The following is an 18,331-nucleotide window of genomic DNA, read 5'->3' on the forward strand; positions in this document are numbered from 1 at the left end:
TTTAGTCATCAATATTAATAAAAATTCGACGTCTGTTAATCCTATCAAAACCACATCTAAACCTATGAGAATGACACTTATACCATTGAAATGCAACAGACCTTTGATATACAACAAACAAAACAAAACACAAAGACCAACACACAAAGAAACATAAAAATTAAGACAAAGGCCGGTATGGCGAAAGCACACTGGGGCACTCCAGACCTAAAAAGAAACAGAGCAATGCGATGTAAACCCAGTCCTAAAAATAGTTCTTGATGAAAGTAAGAACGTCCAGAAACCAATTCCTTCAAGGTCTGATAGCTTCCATAGGTAACAATCACACCACATAGCTGTACATTATTGGTGTTCTCACTGAATAAGACTTAAAGTGTCCAAGGATGACAAAATTTGATGTCCAAAGTTATCAACTCAACATAAGGGTGCCTATAAACCTATGTAGTACGACATGAAATTGAAAAACATTAAATAGATTGGTAGGAACAAATGATAAACCTTTACTCAAGACTGCCATTGGTTTTGAGTGAGGGTTTTAGAAGAAAGATTTATCACTGATGTGGAACTGCCATCTGTGATCTGGTCCTGGGTCTGTATCAATCCAGTCTGGATCTTAGTAGAGACCTGCCCCCTATGTTCTCTGCTGCTCCCATCCCCTGGCGAGTGGGTACATTGGAAAGGCCTCCAATGTGAACCATCATAATGTACATCATTACTGTTAGATTCTTCCCCTGATGAGTCATCAGAGGATCCCTGGAATGTCTCCTTCTTATGATGAGGGTATTGTTTCTGAGTGCCCATCCAATGAAGTTAGCGTGTGGCACATTTAAAACGAATCGGAGAAAATTCTTTTTCACTCACGCACAATTAAATTCTGGAATTTGTCGCCAAGGGATGTGGTTAGTGCAGTTAGTGTAGCTGGGTTTAAAAAAGGTTTGGATAAGTCCTTGGAGAAGTCCATTAACTGCTATTAATCAAGTTGACTTAGAAAATAACCACTGCTATTACTAGCATCAGTAGCTTGGGATAGACTTAGTTTTTGGGTACTAGCCAGGTTCTTGTAGCCTGGATTGGCCACTGTTGGAAACAGGATGTTGGGCTTGATGGATCCTTGGTCTGACCCAGTATGGAAATTTCATATGTTCTTATATTCAATGGTAAACATTACCTCTCTTATGTCTTAGTCATTTTTTTATGTCTTAGTCATTACCTCTCTTATGTCTTAGTCATTTTCTTATGTCTTAGTCATTACCTCACTTATGTCTTAGTCATTTTCATCTCTGATGAACTTACTGTACTTGAATTTATGAAGTTCATTAGAGAAATCGTCCATATGGGTTTTTTAATCTATTTCAAACTTATTCACAGCTTCTGGAGTAAGATTTCTTTTCACAGAAAGAAGTTCTGTATCTAATTCTGTTTGTATTTGTTCTGACATACTACATGCCTTTTAGATGATCAATAACATTAAATCAAGGGCACATTTATTAACAATCTTATTCCAGTCTTGAATAAACTCTGAATCTTCAGTATAACCCCTGAATCTTCAGTATATAACGCCTGTCTATCTTTGCAGACATTTTTCTACGTGATTTCATCACCCAATTGCCCTCTTATATTAGGTATTCGGGACACATTATTTCTATTCTGGAACCTACTTATGGTGACTATTGATGTGGCTTCCCTTTATACTAATATTCTCCAAGACAAGGCCATCAAGATCACCCGGCTCTTTTTAGAAAAGAGGACTGAATCGGGTCAGGTTCCTACTCAATTTTTTGTTGATCTTATTATCATTGCAATGAAGAAGAATTTCTTCAGTTTCAATCAAGCCTTTTTCCGGCAGATCAAAGGGATAGCAATGGGGGCCTTAATGGCTCCGGATATAGCCAATCTATATCTAGAGGTGTTTGAAGATCAGGTTTTATCCATCTGCTCTTTCAAGGACAACATTTTATTGTGGAAAAGATATATTGATTACATTTGATTACTATGGTTTGGTTCACGAGGCAGTTGACAGACCTTTCTAGATTGGTTGAATTTACAAGATTTTAATTTATATTTTTCTGCCGACATCAGTGATTCTGAAGTTCATTTTTTAGATATCTCTATTCGATATGAGGAGTACGGTTTTCAGTTTTCTATCTTTAGGAAACCCATTGACAGGAACTCTTTTCTACACTATTCTAATTGTCATTCCAGGAAACTGAGACAGAATCTTCCAGTGGGCCAATTTCTTAGGTTTAGGAAATTATGTTCCACTACGGAAGAATTTAAACAGAAGGCTGTAGAGATGTATCATTGTTTTAGGGCCAGGGACTATCCATCCAAGATTTTAAGAAGATCTTGGTAGGTGGGCTAATAGAGATCTTCTACTTCAATCTGTTGAGAAACCAGTTTCTTCTAGATTGGGCTGCATATTACCTTTTTCTCTGGAAACTCGGTGGGTACCATGCAGTATTCATGCTGACTGGAATATTCTACACTTATACTCTTTTTTTTTAATGAGCATTGTATATTTGCATTAACACGGGCCCATAACCTTAGGGACAGCTTAATGCGTTCTGCTTATATACATCCTTCTTATACCACTACGGCCTCCCCCAGGGGTCATTTCCTCTGTGGTCATTGCAATGTGTGTTCTTTTTCTTTGCAGGGAACACTTTTGCCATTGCAATCACTGGCCATTCCATTTATTGACTGCAACATCATGTGAGTTGATGAGGGTAATCTAGCTGATATGCTGTCCTTGTGATCTCATATATACTGGCAAAACCCGGCGATCTTTAGAGATAAGGATTCAAGGCCACCTAAGGTATATTAAACATCGTAGATCTGAAGCCCATTCGGTCTCCCATTGGCAACAGTTGAATCATCAACTGGAGGATTTGAGATTTGTGGTTCTTGGAACAAAGACTGTCCCAATATAGGAGGGGTGGGCAGTGATCCTGATGAATAGTTATTACAGAAAGAACAGTCCTATATCTAATATATCTAATATAGGAAGGGGGGGGATCCAGATGAATAGTTATTACAGAAAGAACAGTCCTATATCTAATATAGGAAGGGGGGGGATCCAGATGAATAGTTATTACAGAAAGAACAGTCCTATATCTAATATATCTAATATAGGAGGGGGTGATCCTGATGAATAGTTATTACAGAAAGAACAGTCCTATATCTAATATATCTAATATAGGAGGGGGTGATCCTGATGAATAGTTATTACAGAAAGAACAGTCCTATATCTAATATATCTAATATAGGAGGGAGTGATCCTAATGAATAGTTATTACAGAAAGAACAGTCCTATATCTAATATATCTAATATAGGAGGGGGTGACCTGATGAATAGTTATTACACAAAGACCAGTCCTATATCTAATATATCTAATATAGGTGTGGGGGGGGGGGGTGATCCTGATGAATAGTTATTACAGAAAGAACAGCCCTATATCTAATATATCTAATATAGGAGGAGGTGATCCTGATGAATAGTTATTACAGAAAGAACAGTCCTATATCTAATATATCTAATATAGGGGGGGGGGGGGGGGCATGATCCTGATGAATAGTTATTACAGAAAGAACAGCCCTAAATCTAATATATCTAATATAGGAGGGGGTGATCCTGATGAATAGTTATTACAGAAAGAACAGTCCTATATCTAATATATCTAATATAGGAGGGGGTGATCCTGATGAATAGTTATTACAGAAAGAACAGTCCTATATCTAATATATCTAATATAGGAGGGGAGTGATCCTGATGAATAGTTATTACAGAAAGAACAGTCCTGTATCTAATATATCTAATATAGGAGGGGGTGACCTGATGAATAGTTATTACAGAAAGAACAGTCCTATATCTAATATATCTAATATAGGAAGGGGGGGGGGGGTGATCCTGATGAATAGTTATTACAGAAAGAACAGTCCTATATCTAATATATCTAATATAGGAGGGGGTGACTTGATGAATAGTTATTACAGAAAGAACAGTCCTATATCTAATATATCTAATATAGGAAGGGGGGGGGGGGGGGTGATCCTGATGAATAGTTATTACAGAAAGAACAGTCCTATATCTAATATATCTAATATAGGGGGGGGGGTGATCCTGATGAATAGTTATTACAGAAAGAACAGTCCTATATCTAATATATCTAATATAGGGGGGGGGGGGGCATGATCCTGATGAATAGTTATTACAGAAAGAACAGCCCTAAATCTAATATATCTAATATAGGAGGGGGTGATCCTGATGAATAGTTATTACAGAAAGAACAGTCCTATATCTAATATATCTAATATAGGAGGGGGTGATCCTGATGAATAGTTATTACAGAAAGAACAGTCCTATATCTAATATATCTAATATAGGAGGGGAGTGATCCTGATGAATAGTTATTACAGAAAGAACAGTCCTGTATCTAATATATCTAATATAGGAGGGGGTGACCTGATGAATAGTTATTACAGAAAGAACAGTCCTATATCTAATATATCTAATATAGGAAGGGGGGGGGGGGGTGATCCTGATGAATAGTTATTACAGAAAGAACAGTCCTATATCTAATATATCTAATATAGGAGGGGGTGACTTGATGAATAGTTATTACAGAAAGAACAGTCCTATATCTAATATATCTAATATAGGAAGGGGGGGGGGGGGGTGATCCTGATGAATAGTTATTACAGAAAGAACAGTCCTATATCTAATATATCTAATATAGGGGGGGGGGTGACTTGATGAATAGTTATTACAGAAAGAACAGTCCTATATCTAATAAATCTAATATAGGAGGGGGTGACCTGATCAATAGTTATTACAGTAAGAACAGTCCTATATCTAATATATCTAATATAGGAGGGGGTGATCCTGATGAATAGTTATTACAGAAAGACCAGTCCTATATCTAATATATCTAATATAGGAGGGGGTGACCAGATGAATAGTTATTACAGAAAGAACAGTCCTATATCTAATATATCTAATATAGGAGGGGGTGACCTGATGAATAGTTATTACAGAAAGAGCAGTCCTCTATCTAATATATCTAATATAGGAGGGGATGATCCTGATGAATAGTTATTACAGAAAGAACAGTCCTATATCTAATATATCTAATATAGGAGTCGTGTGTGTGGTCCTGATGAATAGTTATTACAGAAAGAACAGTCCTATATCTAATATATCTAATATAGGAGTCGTGTGTGTGATCCTGATGAATAGTTATTACAGAAAGAACAGTCCTATATCTAATATATCTATTATAGGAGGGGGTGACTTGATGAATACTTATTACAGAAAGAACAGTCCTATATCTAATATATCTAATATAGGAGGGGGTGACCTGTTGAATAGTTATTACAGAAAGAGCAGTCCTATATCTAATATATCTAATATAGGAGGGGGTGTTCCTGATGAATAGTTATTACAGAAAGAACAGTCCTATATCTAATATATCTAATATAGCAGGGGGTGATCCTGATGAATAGTTATTACAGAAAGAACAGTCCTATTTCTAATATATCTAATATAGGTGGGGAGGGGGTGAACTGATGAATAGTTATTACTAGGGATGTGAATCGTTTTTCAACGATTAAAATTATCGTCCGATAATGTTTATATCGTCTTAAATCGTTATAGAACACGATACAATAGAAATTCTAACGATTTATCGTTAAAAATCGTTAAATCGTGTTAGTGCGCACTAACTCGAGTTAGTGCGCACTAACTCCCCGTTAGTGCGCACTAACTCGATTTAGTGCGCACTAACTGAAAATGATACAAATAAACACTTTCCAGGTCACTGAAGGTCAGTTAGGAATGAATATGTGTTCCTATTGGCTGGCTGCCCTCTTATCTATTGATGTTACCAAGGTTACCACTGAGGTGATGGTTGGGGGGATGGGAAATGGAACTGGAAACTAACGAACACCAACAGAAAATGAAACAAAGTGTTCACACTTCCCAGGTCAGTAAAGGTCACTTAGGAATGAATATGTATGTATGTATTCCTATTGGCTGGCTGTGCTCTTATCTATTGATGTTACCAATATGGTTGGGGGGATGTGAAATGGAAACAGTTGGAAGCTTGACAAAAAAAGTAATGTAATGATCAGCACTCACGTGACTAGAACTTGTTTGTTTATTATTTTTGTTAGCAGGCACCTGAAATGCTAGTGCATGTTGAATTTGCCAATCACTGTGCATTTTAGAAAGGTGGTCCTGGCTGGAACTGTACACAGTTCATATGTAATTGATTGTTGGTAAGTGTATTTTTTAAGTAGCCACACTGGCACCAGTATGTTTACTTTTCCTCCTACTTAACTCACTAGCTCAGCTTTGTAAGAAGGGCTTCTCTGCTTGTGTGTTGTTTTTGTTTGGTGTGAGAAGAGCAGAAACATCAGATCTTTATTCAATCTACTACAGTCATCTCTTACAGTGCCCTATCCCTATTAATACCAGGAGTGTTGTGATCTTCCTGCACACAGTGCCCTAACCCTGATACCAGTCTGAGACAGCTCCCTCCCTGCATTACTAGTGAGAGCTGGCTTCACAGACAGGGGGGAGCTGCCTGACCCTCACTCCTGACTTCCCCCATGTCCCAGCTAGTGAATGGTGTGTGGGGTGAGGGGGGGGGGGGGAGGATGGTGAAGTCTGAGACAGCTCCCTCCCTGCATTACTAGTGAGAGGCTGGCTTCACAGACAGGGAGGGAGCTGTCTGACCCTCACTCCTGACTTCCCCCATGTCCCAGCTAGTGAATGGTGTGTGGGTGAGGGGGGGGGGGAGGATGGTGAAGTCTGAGACAGCTCCCTCCCTGCATTACTAGTGAGAGGCTGGCTTCACAGACAGGGGGGAGCTGCCTGACCCTCACTCCTGACTTCCCCCATGTCCCAGCTAGTGAATGGTGTGTGGGTGAGGGGGGGGGGGGGAGGATGGTGAAGTCTGAGACAGCTCCCTCCCTGCATTACTAGTGAGAGGCTGGCTTCACAGACAGGGGGGAGCTGCCTGACCCTCACTCCTGACTTCCCCCATGTCCCAGCTAGTGAAGGGTGTGTGGGTGAGGGGGGGGGGGGAGGATGGTGAAGTCTGAGACAGCTCCCTCCCTGCATTACTAGTGAGAGGCTGGCTTCACAGACAGGGGGATCTGCCTGACCCTCACTCCTGACTTCCCCCATGTCCCAGCTAGTGAATGGTGTGTGGGTGAGGGGGGGGGGAGGATGGTGAAGTCTGAGACAGCTCCCTCCCTGCATTACTAGTGAGAGGCTGGCTTCACAGACAGGGGGGAGCTGCCTGACCCTCACTCCTGACTTCCCCCATGTCCCAGCTAGTGAATGGTGTGTGGGTGAGGGGGGGGGGGGGAGGATGGTGAAGTCTGAGACAGCTCCCTCCCTGCATTACTAGTGAGAGGCTGGCTTCACAGACAGGGGGGAGCTGCCTGACCCTCACTCCTGACTTCCCCCATGTCCCAGCTAGTGAATGGTGTGTGGGTGAGGGGGGGGGGGGAGGATGGTGAAGTCTGAGACAGCTCCCTCCCTGCATTACTAGTGAGAGGTTGGCTTCACAGACAGGGGGGAGCTGCCTGTCCCTCACTCCTGACTTCCCCCATGTCCCAGCTAGTGAATGGTGTGTGGGTGAGGGGGGGGGGGGGAGGATGGTGAAGTCTGAGACAGCTCCCTCCCTGCATTACTAGTGAGAGGTTGGCTTCACAGACAGGGGGGAGCTGCCTGTCCCTCACTCCTGACTTCCCCCATGTCCCAGCTAGTGAATGGTGTGTGGGTGAGGGGGGGGGGGTGGATGGTGAAGTCTGAGACAGCTCCCTCCCTGCATTACTAGTGAGAGGCTGGCTTCATAGACAGGGGGGAGCTGCCTGACCCTCACTCCTCCGGGGTATTGTGATCTTCCTGCACACAGTGCCCTATCCCTGATACCAGGGGTGTTGTGATCTTCCTGCATGCAGTGCCCTATCCCTATTAATACCAGGAGTGTTGTGATCTTCCTGCATGCAGTGCCCTATCCCTATTAATACCAGGAGTGTTGTGATCTTCCTGCATGCAGTGCCCTATCCCTGATACCGGGATGTGTGCAAGAAGATTACAACACCCCCGGTATCAGGAATAGGGCACTGTGTGCAGGAAGATCACAACACCCCCAGTATCAGGAATAGGGCACTGTGTGCAGGAAGATCACAACACCCCTGGTATTAGGGATAGGGCACTGTGTGCAGGAAGATCACAACACTCCTGGTATTAATAGGGATAGGGCACTGTGTGCAGGAAGATCACAATACCCCTGGTATCAGGGTTAGGGCACAAGTTCTAGTCACATTGACTGATCACAATACTTGTTTTGTCAAGCTACCAACTGTTTCCATTTCCCATCCCCCATATACTGTCAGTAGGAAACTTGGTAACATGAATAAATAAGAGGGCAGCCAATAGGAATACATATTCATTCCTAAACTGACCTTAACTGACCTGAAAAGTGTCAAATTGTATCATTTTCAGTTAGTGCGCACTAACTAGGAGTTAGTGCGCACTAACTCCCGTTAGTGCGCACTAATCGGAAAAAACGATTTTTAACGATTTTTTAACTAAAAAATCGTGCCTAAGACGATTTTCTTGCCCTGCCACACGATTTCTATCGTTAAGACGATATGGAAAACGATTCACATCCCTAGTTATTACAGAAAGAACAGTCCTGTATCTAATATATCTAATATAGGAGGGGGTGACCTGATGAATAGTTATTACAGAAAGAACAGTCCTATATCTAATATATCTAATATAGGAGGGGGTGACCTGATGAATTGTTATTACAGAAAGAACAGTCCTATGTCTAATATAGGATGGGGAGGTGGTGATCCTGATGAATAGTTATTACAGAAAGAACAGTCCTATATCTTATATATCTAATATAGGAGGGGGTGACCTGACGAATAGTTATTACAGAAAGAACAGTCCTATATCTAATATATCTAATATAGGAGGGGGTGATCCTGATGAATAGTTATTACAGAAAGAACAGTCCTGTATCTAATATATCTAATATAGGAGGGGAGTGATCCTGATGAATAGTTATTACAGAAAGAACAGTCCTGTATCTAATATATCTAATATAGGAGGGGGTGACCTGATGAATAGTTATTACAGAAAGAACAGTCCTGTATCTAATATATCTAATAGAGGAGGGGGTGACCTGATGAATAGTTATTAAAGAAAGAACAGTGCTGTATCTAATGTATCTAATATAGGAGGGGTGATCTGATGAATAGTTATTACAGAAAGAGAAGTGCTATATCTAATATATCTAATATAGGAGTCGTGTGTGTGGTCCTGATGAATAGTTATTACAGAAAGAACAGTCCTATATCTAATATATCTAATATAGGAGGGGGTGACCTGATGAATAGTTATTACAGAAAGAACAGTCCTGTATCTAATATATCTAATATAGGAGTCGTGTGTGTGGTCCTGATGAATAGTTATTACAGAGAGAATAGTTCTATATCTAATATATCTAATATAGGTGTCGTGTGTGTGGTCCTGATGAATAGTTATTACAGAAAGAACAATCCTATATCTTTGATTGGGATACTGTAGCCCCAAAAGGCCTGAGCAAGGAAGTGGAATGGGAGGGTTTTTTTTAATGACTTCTTAATGGATATTCATTTTTTCTATTGACATTCCAATAGATATATTTTTTATACAGCTCATCAGTAAATATAGTGATGTGATTATAACCTGCGTTTCAATTGCATGTTTTTTTCTTTTGAAATTCTTTTGTTTACAAATTGTGGTTGGGTTCCTGGTTCCACTCCCTTGATTAGGTCTTTTCCTACATTGGTTTCCTTTCAGGACCTCTAGCCCATGGTTTCACCCCTGTAGTTTGTGACCTTCTTTCACACGTGATGTGCATCCTATTCAGTCATTTGTAAAAGACATACCTCCGACTGGCCAGATCATTTTTTGTGTCCTTGCTCCACCCCTTAGTTCAGGGCCTTTGCAGATCATTTTTCTTTCAGGTTCTCTTACCCATGGTTTCACTTTAGTGTGTTGACATCTCTGCTGTTTGTGGTCTCCTTTCAGGTCCAATTGGAGGACATGCAACTTAGGTAGTTTTTTTTTTTACAATATCCGTGCCTTCCTATTGGACAGGACTGATAAATAGGTTTATTCACCAGTTACGCAGTTGTAGACTTCCAGACAGAGCCTGCCATTGTGTACTGAGGTGTGGATTTGGGGTTTAGATATGGTTCTTGGTTTTATGAATGTAGGTCATTGATTTGTTCTGTTTATATGTTTTTTAGATATATGAGAGTTCCCCTGATGCAGGCATGTTTTTCTGTGCTGAAACACTGCAGTGTGGGGACTCATTGAAGCTGGGACCTGCTAAATTAATTGATGCAATGGATTAATATTGAGTTCCTCTAAAGAGGCTTTAGACGGATACATGGGTTTGGGGCTACTCTTCGATGAATGGGAGATCACCTGCATCAATACCAAGCAGGTCTCCATGTATATTGACATCATTTATGATTGGATTATTTTATTCTTTTCGTTATTGGAGATATTTCCTTACTTTCTACACAAGACTGATAAATGCGAAAGGTTGCTTGCCATGGACATTTGTCATCATAAGAATTATACAGTAGAGTTGATATCTTTGGACATCAAGTTTTGTCATCCTTGGACATTTTAAGTCTTAGTACAGTGAGCACATCAATAATGTACAGCTACAAAAGTCATCAGACATTGCAGCAATTGGCTTCTGGATGTTCTTACTTTCATCAAGAACTATTTTTAGGACTGGGTTTACATCGCATTGATCTGTTTCTTGTGCTTTGACTATACCGGCCTTTGTCTTCATTTTTATGCTTCTTTGTGTTTTGTTTATATATGTTGTACATCAAAGGTATGTTGCAGTTCCATGGTATAGGTGTCATTCTCATAGGTTTATAGGTGGTTTTGATATGATTAAGAGATGTTGAATTTTTATTAATCTTGATGATTAAAAAAATAATAGATTTTGATTGAAATGTATTTTTAATAAAATAAAATTTTTGTGTAACTAAAAAATTGTTTATTCTAAGAGTTTCTTCAGTTTTCCTTTTAAACTGGTTCCTGTGGGTCAAGTGAGTTCCAGGGCAGAACTTTCTCACAAATTTCTTAGGTTTTGTATTACGTGTTCTGTGCTTTTCAAAAGCCTGATAGGGGGAGATACTCAATTGATGGGGTTTCTAAGGATCTTGTTGAAGTCCAAGCTCCATGCAAGCATCTCTAGGGACCTATGGAACACTCCATTTCAGACCTGGAGGAGGTTCTGGAGGATCCAGATAACCTCATAGATTCTGCAAGTGAGGCTTCTCTGGAAAAAACGTCCCCTCCAATAGGGAAGATGAAAAACAATATCTGCTTCTTTTGTGAGGAGGAGATTGCAGCGCTGATTGACCCAGTGGATTCTTGTTTTTGAATAGTGGAGTCCATGGTCAAGGAGATGTCTGTCTGGGACCCTATTATTAAGGGAGTCTGTAAAGCTACCTAATTCAGAAGTAGAGGAGATAGTTATAGCTGAATGGGAGGTCCCAGAGTCTGGTCTCAAGGGGGTTAAGAATCTTCTTTGCTTGTATCCTTTTTCTCATGAGGCTGTTAAACATTTGTTCTTAGTGCCTTGGGTGGATGCACTGGTCTTGGCCATCTCTAGCTGTACCACCATCCTGGTAGAGAACGCACTTCAGTGAAGGAACCTCAGGATAGGAAACTGAGATTTCCTTGAAGCAGTTCAAAGTTCTACGTTTAGTGGCTCTGTAGTCAGGTCACTCTTATGCTGGATTCAGCAGTTCCAGGAAAGCAAGGAGGCAGCGAGAATGGAATCAGCTGTAATACTTTTGGCAGATACCTTGTATAATCTTCTACAAGTTTCTTCCACATCCGTGGCTTTGGCAATAGCTGCCAGGCAACTCCTTTGACTCTATAATTGGTCTGCTGATTCTTGTTCTAATTCGTCTTTCGGAAAGCATCCCTGTAGGAGCCGTTTATTGTTTGAGGAAGACTTGGTCAAAAATCTGGGTGATCTGAAATTTCAGAGACTCCTGGAGAATGTCTCAATCTTTTAATTGGTTGGCTAGAGGGTGTAATCTACATTAGATCAGGTTATCTTATTCCTTCCAAGGTTCTCAGGCCTGGAGGGTCAGAGGTCATTCCTTTTGGAGCTTTGAACTCCGGTTCCTGACTTGTTATGGTCTCCCCCTGTGCATCTGTCACTAAATATCAAGCAGTTTCTAAAACTCTGTCGCGGTTTCAGCTGTGGCGTGTCATCGTTTTTTCTGCTCCTTACTATGTTCTTGCCACCTATACTGTCCTTTGGAAAAGAATAAAGAACAAAACTAAGAATATCATAATGCCTTTGTATTGATCCACGATGTGACTGCACCATGGGTTTTGTGTGTCTCAAAAAAAGACATGTAGAAAAACCCCCCATTATTTAACCCTACATAGACAAATTAAAACTAAGCTAGCACATCCATCCACATACACCACACTAAAAATATTGCATGAAGTTTGACAAAATTAATGCATAAATGTTTCTTCTATATTTATATAATTATGCATTCAATATTTTTAAGTACAAATATGCAAAAAATCACATGTATAATAATTCATCAAGTTTGAAGTTCATCTGTAATAGGTCCTATTACAGATGAACTTCAAACTTGATGAATTATTATACATGTGATTTTTTGCATATTTGTACTTAAAAATATTGAATGCATAATTATATAAATATAGAAGAAACATTTATGCATTAATTTTGTCAAACTTCATGCAATATTTTTAGTGTGGTGTATGTGGATGGATGTGCTAGCTTAGTTTTAATTTGTCTATGTAGGGTTAAATAATGGGGGGTTTTTCTACATTAATAAAACATTAAATTTATATTATATGTCTCTCTATTCTTGTTACATGTTATTATAGTGATATAGGGAGTTGTACTTTAAAATTGCCCTTAGTATTGTTATACCTAGTCAAAAAAAGACATAGCAAACATAGAAAAGATAGAGAGAAGGAGAAGAAAAATGTCATGGAGGATGGAAAAGCTCCGTCATTGATGTGGGGACTCCCTGGACACTCACTAGATGTCCCTAGTTCCTTGCCTTTGAGGTAATAGCAGGGTGGAATAACCCACTCCCTACAGCACCTCCCCCTGCCTAGAAGAGGGGGGTTAAGCTAGGAGAGATCATGGCTTCTGAAGGAGAAAGAGCCGGCTGCAAGAGTTGGAGGATTATTTTTAGGAGGCCTAAGCAGTGTAACCTTTGCCTCTAGTTGAAAGAAGGATTTTTTTATTTTTCCTGTGGGCAGTTTACCAATTTAGCTGGAGTGAGACCCTGACCCGAAGCCCTCTCTGTGCCTTCTCCTGCAGTGGAAGTTTGCAGTGACTTATCTTCAGAGAGTTCTGATGAGTATTTGTGCCACCCCTCCTCATTAAAGACTGTGGGCTATATTAGCCTGCCCCCCCCCCCCCCCAAGGGGTGGCAAACAGAGGAAGCAGGAGGAAAGAAGCAAGAATTTTTGGAGACCTCTACAGGATCTAAACCCAGGGGACCAGGACACAGGGTGGGGAGCAGAGACTGAAAAGCGAGGCTCAGGGAGGACTTTTCCCCAGTGACCGGGACTCATATACACTCAGTACAGGAGTGGCAAGCTACATCCCAGGGAACCTGAGCTCAGCAACCCCTACACACAAGCAGATCCAGCAACAGCTTTAACTTCACATAGTTTCGGCTGATTGGAAATTTATTTGACTTTCAAAGAATCAGAAGTGTATTTTCAGCATCCAGCACTCTGTCCAGCCTATCGGTCCCTGCAGCTCTGCATCACAAACAATCAGCAGAGATGTGCAGGAATGTGCACCACTGCCTGGGCCACACCTTGGGGAGAAGTGAGAGCAGGGAAGACAGCTCAAGATATAAATACTGTTTTGTGCCCTTGGAAACAGAGCAATCCATGGATAAAGTCTAAATAGATTAGGACTCGAGCTAGGAAAGAAATAACTGAGGGGATTTGATTGAGATTCATAAAATCATGAGTGGGGTGGAACGGGTTATAATATTTACTCCAAACACCAAGGACTAGGAGACCCGCCATGAAATTGGCAACTCATATAGTGTTACGTCTTATCCTTTTTATCTGATTCATTTGTTTTACATATTTATGCCTTCCTGTTTTATTGTATATGTTGTGTTTCTAGCCTCATTTTTAATATTTTAATTATTTGTATTTTATGTTCATTGTGTATTTTATGTGAGCTGCTTGGAACTTTGTATAATACTAAAAGTAAATACAAATAAACTCCATGCATAATCAAGCTATGAAATCTATTGCCAAGGCAGCTGGCATAGCGGGGTTTCAGAAGAGGACTGGACAAGTTCCTGGAGAAAAAGTCCATGAGCTGTTATTAGGCAGGTAGACTTGTGAAAGCCCACACTTACCCCTGGGAGTGAGATACAAGAAATAGATCAACTATTTGGGATCTGACGGGTGCTTGTGACCTGCATTGGCCATTGTCAGAGACAGGATGCTGGACTCAATGACCTTGGTGTGACCCAGCCTGGCATTTCTTGTGTTATTTTTATTTTTATTTTTATTTAGTAACTTTTATATACCGACGAACGTTGGGAACATCTCGTCGGTTTACATATAACAGAACTGAGCAACAGGCTTATTACTCTTCATAGGTTAATAAATCTCTTCTTTAATTCTTCCAGAAAGCTACTGATGCTCAACTAAAAGAAAGAGAAGAATGGTTACTGAATCTAACAAAAATTGTAAATTCTCTCCAGAGGCGTCTGGAAGAGGTAAGTGTGAGAAGTGCTGACTGACTGCTAGTGAGAATAAGTGGAGTGGAGTAGTAGTCTATCTACAGGTAAGAACAGCTCAGGGAGGACAGGGTACAAATCCTGCTGCTGCTGCATCTTGTGAACTTGTGCAAGTCGCTTCGACCTCCATTGCCTCAGCTACAAACTTAGGGGTATATTTACTAAGTTGTAATATGTGATTAAGGCCTAAAAATCAGCATTTATCGTGCGTAAAATGCTGTTCATTAGATGATAATCGCATATCGTGGAGATATTGCATGATATTTTGAACAAAATTCCTCCTCCTATTGAAATTAGCTGCTGTGCGTGCATTTGCATACATAAATTTTACAAATGTGCAGGCAGCCTCGTTATTTTTCAAACTGTTAGCTTCAACTCAGGAGTTGTAGCTAGCTGTTCCCTGGAGCATCACCATGTTAACGTATGTCCCGATGCTATTTAAAGGGTCATGTGGACTAGGGATGTGAATCGTGTCCTCGATCGTCTTAACGATCGATTTCGGCTGGGAGGGGGAGGGAATCGTATTGTTGCCGTTTGGGGGGGTAAAATATCGTGAAAAATCGTGAAAAATCGTGAAAAATCTAAAAATCGCAAAACCGGCACATTAAAACCCCCTAAAACCCACCCCTGACCCTTTAAATTAAATCCCCCACCCTCCCGAACCCCCCCCAAATGAGTTAAATAACCTGCGGGTCCAGCGGCGGTCCGGAACGGCAGCGGTCCGGAACGGGCTCCTGCTCCTGAATCTTGTTGTCTTCAGCCGGCGCCATTTTCCAAAATGGCGCCGAAAAATGGCGGCGGCCATAGACGAACACGATTGGACGGCAGGAGGTCCTTCCGGACCCCCGCTGGACTTTTGGCAAGTCTCGTGGGGGTCAGGAGGCCCCCCACAAGCTGGCCAAAAGTTCCTGGAGGTCCAGCGGGGGTCAGGGAGCGATTTCCCGCCGCGAATCGTTTTCGTACGGAAAATGGCGCCGGCAGGAGATCGACTGCAGGAGGTCGTTCAGCGAGGACCTCCTGCAGTCGATCTCCTGCCGGCGCCATTTTCCGTACGAAAACGATTTGCGGCGGGAAATCGCTCCCTGACCCCCGCTGGACCTCCAGGAACTTTTGGCCAGCTTGTGGGGGGCCTCCTGACCCCCACGAGACTTGCCAAAAGTCCAGCGGGGGTCCGGAAGGACCTCCTGCCGTCCAATCGTGTTCGTCTATGGCCGCCGCCATTTTTCGGCGCCATTTTGGAAAATGGCGCCGGCTGAAGACAACAAGATTCAGGAGCAGGAGCCCGTTCCGGACCGCTGCCGTTCCGGACCGCCGCTGGACCCGCAGGTTATTTAACTCATTTGGGGGGGGTTCGGGAGGGTGGGGGATTTAATTTAAAGGGTCGGGGTGGGTTTTAGGGGGTTTTAGTGTGCCGGCTCACGATTCTAACGATTTATAACGATAAATCGTTAGAATCTCTATTGTATTGTGTTCCATAACGGTTTAAGACGATATTAAAATTATCGGACGATAATTTTAATCGTCCTAAAACGATTCACATCCCTAATGCGGACTGAAAAATCTTAGTTGCCAGAACTTAGATCTTTCCTCAAGCTTTGCTAGATCCCTCATGTATACCCCTATCACTATAGTCTTTCCCCACACACAAGGGATTTCTACCCATAAAGATTCGATTTTGTATTTAGTCTCATGCAGGATGTTTATCCTGTTGGACTCTATGCCATCCCGGACATAAAGCGCCACACCGCCTCCCGGGTGCTCCTCTCTGTCATTGCGATATAATTTGTACCCCGGTATAGCACTGTCCCATTGGTTATCCTCTTTCCACCATGTCTCTGAGATGCCAATTAAGTCTATGTCATCATTCACTGCTATACATTTCAATGCTCCCTTAAACTTCTCCCATCCCTGTTCCAATAATGTTATGTATATGCCAAATATCCCCCTGCACCCTCTCCCCCCTTGCTCCCCACTCCTTTTACCCCAATAATGTCAAGTGTATGCCTAATTAACCCCCTGCACTGTCTTGAATAAGGTATTTCCAATTATATTGTTTTGAATAAGGTATTCCAAATATATTGCTCCATGTTTTTCCCTCTCTCCTTCCCCCAACATGTTCTCCCAAATTATTTACTTTATTTATATATCTCCTGCCTGCCCCCTGTATACCACTATAATGTATATCTTCTACCCCTGTACATAACCTAAATCAAGTTCTCTGTAAAATGTTATGCTACCCCTTCCAAGTTTTTACTCCCCGTCCTTTGTACAATGTTCAAGTTATATCTAAACTGATATGATGTACCCACGAATACCAATATTAAAAAAAAAGCCTTTAAATAAATAAATAAATATAATAAATAATGCTCCCATTTTACTTCTTAGACTTCTGGCATTAGCATACAAATATTTCTAATTATTTTTTTTTGTTTGTATTTACATTCTGCTTTTCAGTTGTGAGGGATAAATTGGAATTTTTTAGCTCAGGCACTTGGATTACTCTTCTTATTATTGGAACCTCACTGTTGAGATGCCCTAATTCTAATGCATCATTAGTATCCTTTGAAGATACCTCTCTCTGAACCATGCACTGCTGAGTGACTGTCGGCTTTCCCCTTTGTTCTAGTTTAAAAGCTGCTCTATCTCCTTTTTAAAAGTTAGCACCAGCAGCCTGGTTCCACCCTGGTTAAGGTGGAGCCCATCCCTTCGGAAGAGACTCCTCCTTCACCAAAAGGTTCCCCAGTTCCTTACAAAACTGAATCCCTCTTCCTTGCACCATCGTCTCATCCACACATTGAGACTCCGGAGCTCTGCCTGCCTCTGGTGACTTGCGCGTGGAACAGGGAGCATTTCAGAGAAAGCTACCCTGGAGGTCCTGGATTTAAGCTTCCTACCTAAGAGCCTAAATTTGGCTTCCAGAACCTCCCTCCCACATTTTCCTATGTCGTTGGTGCCCACATGTACCATGACAGCCGGCTCCTCCCCAGCACTGTCTAAAATCCTATCTAGGTGACACGTGAGGTCCGCCACCTTCGCACCAGGTAGGCAAGTTACCAGGTGATCCTCACACCCACCAGCCACCCAGCTGTCTACATTCCTAATAATCGAATCACCAACTATGACGGCCGACCTAACCCTTCCCTCCTGGGCAATAGACCTTGGGGAGACATCCTCGGTGCAAAAGGACAAAGGTCTTTGCTACAGGATCCTTTCCTGCTCCACCAGGTTGATGCTCTCCAATCATGAGACCTTCCTCCAAGGCAGCACCAGAGCTGCCAGTCTGAAGTTGGGACTTGGCTACTATGTTCCTGAAGGTCTCATCTATATACTAGGGATGTGCAATCATTTTTGCCGATTTGGAAAATTTTAAATAAATAGTCCAATTCGGCATGGGTTGGAGGATCCGAATCCCGAGATGGATTTTCCCTGAACTTCAGGGAAAATT

General features: G+C 41.5%; 1 protein-coding gene across 1 annotated transcript in view; it reads left to right on the forward strand.

The window, feature by feature from the left end:
• LOC115077189 overlaps window positions 1-18,331 on the forward strand; it is a 125,133-nt gene that overhangs the window by 51,276 nt on the left and 55,526 nt on the right. Inside the window, exon 6 of the mRNA XM_029579818.1 lies at window positions 14,776-14,865. Coding sequence (XP_029435678.1) covers window positions 14,776-14,865 — 90 coding nt within the window. The remainder of the gene's footprint in view (window positions 1-14,775; window positions 14,866-18,331) is intronic.

Source organism: Rhinatrema bivittatum, chromosome 1 (assembly GCF_901001135.1).
Source record: "Rhinatrema bivittatum chromosome 1, aRhiBiv1.1, whole genome shotgun sequence".
NCBI classification, from domain to species: domain Eukaryota; kingdom Metazoa; phylum Chordata; class Amphibia; order Gymnophiona; family Rhinatrematidae; genus Rhinatrema; species Rhinatrema bivittatum.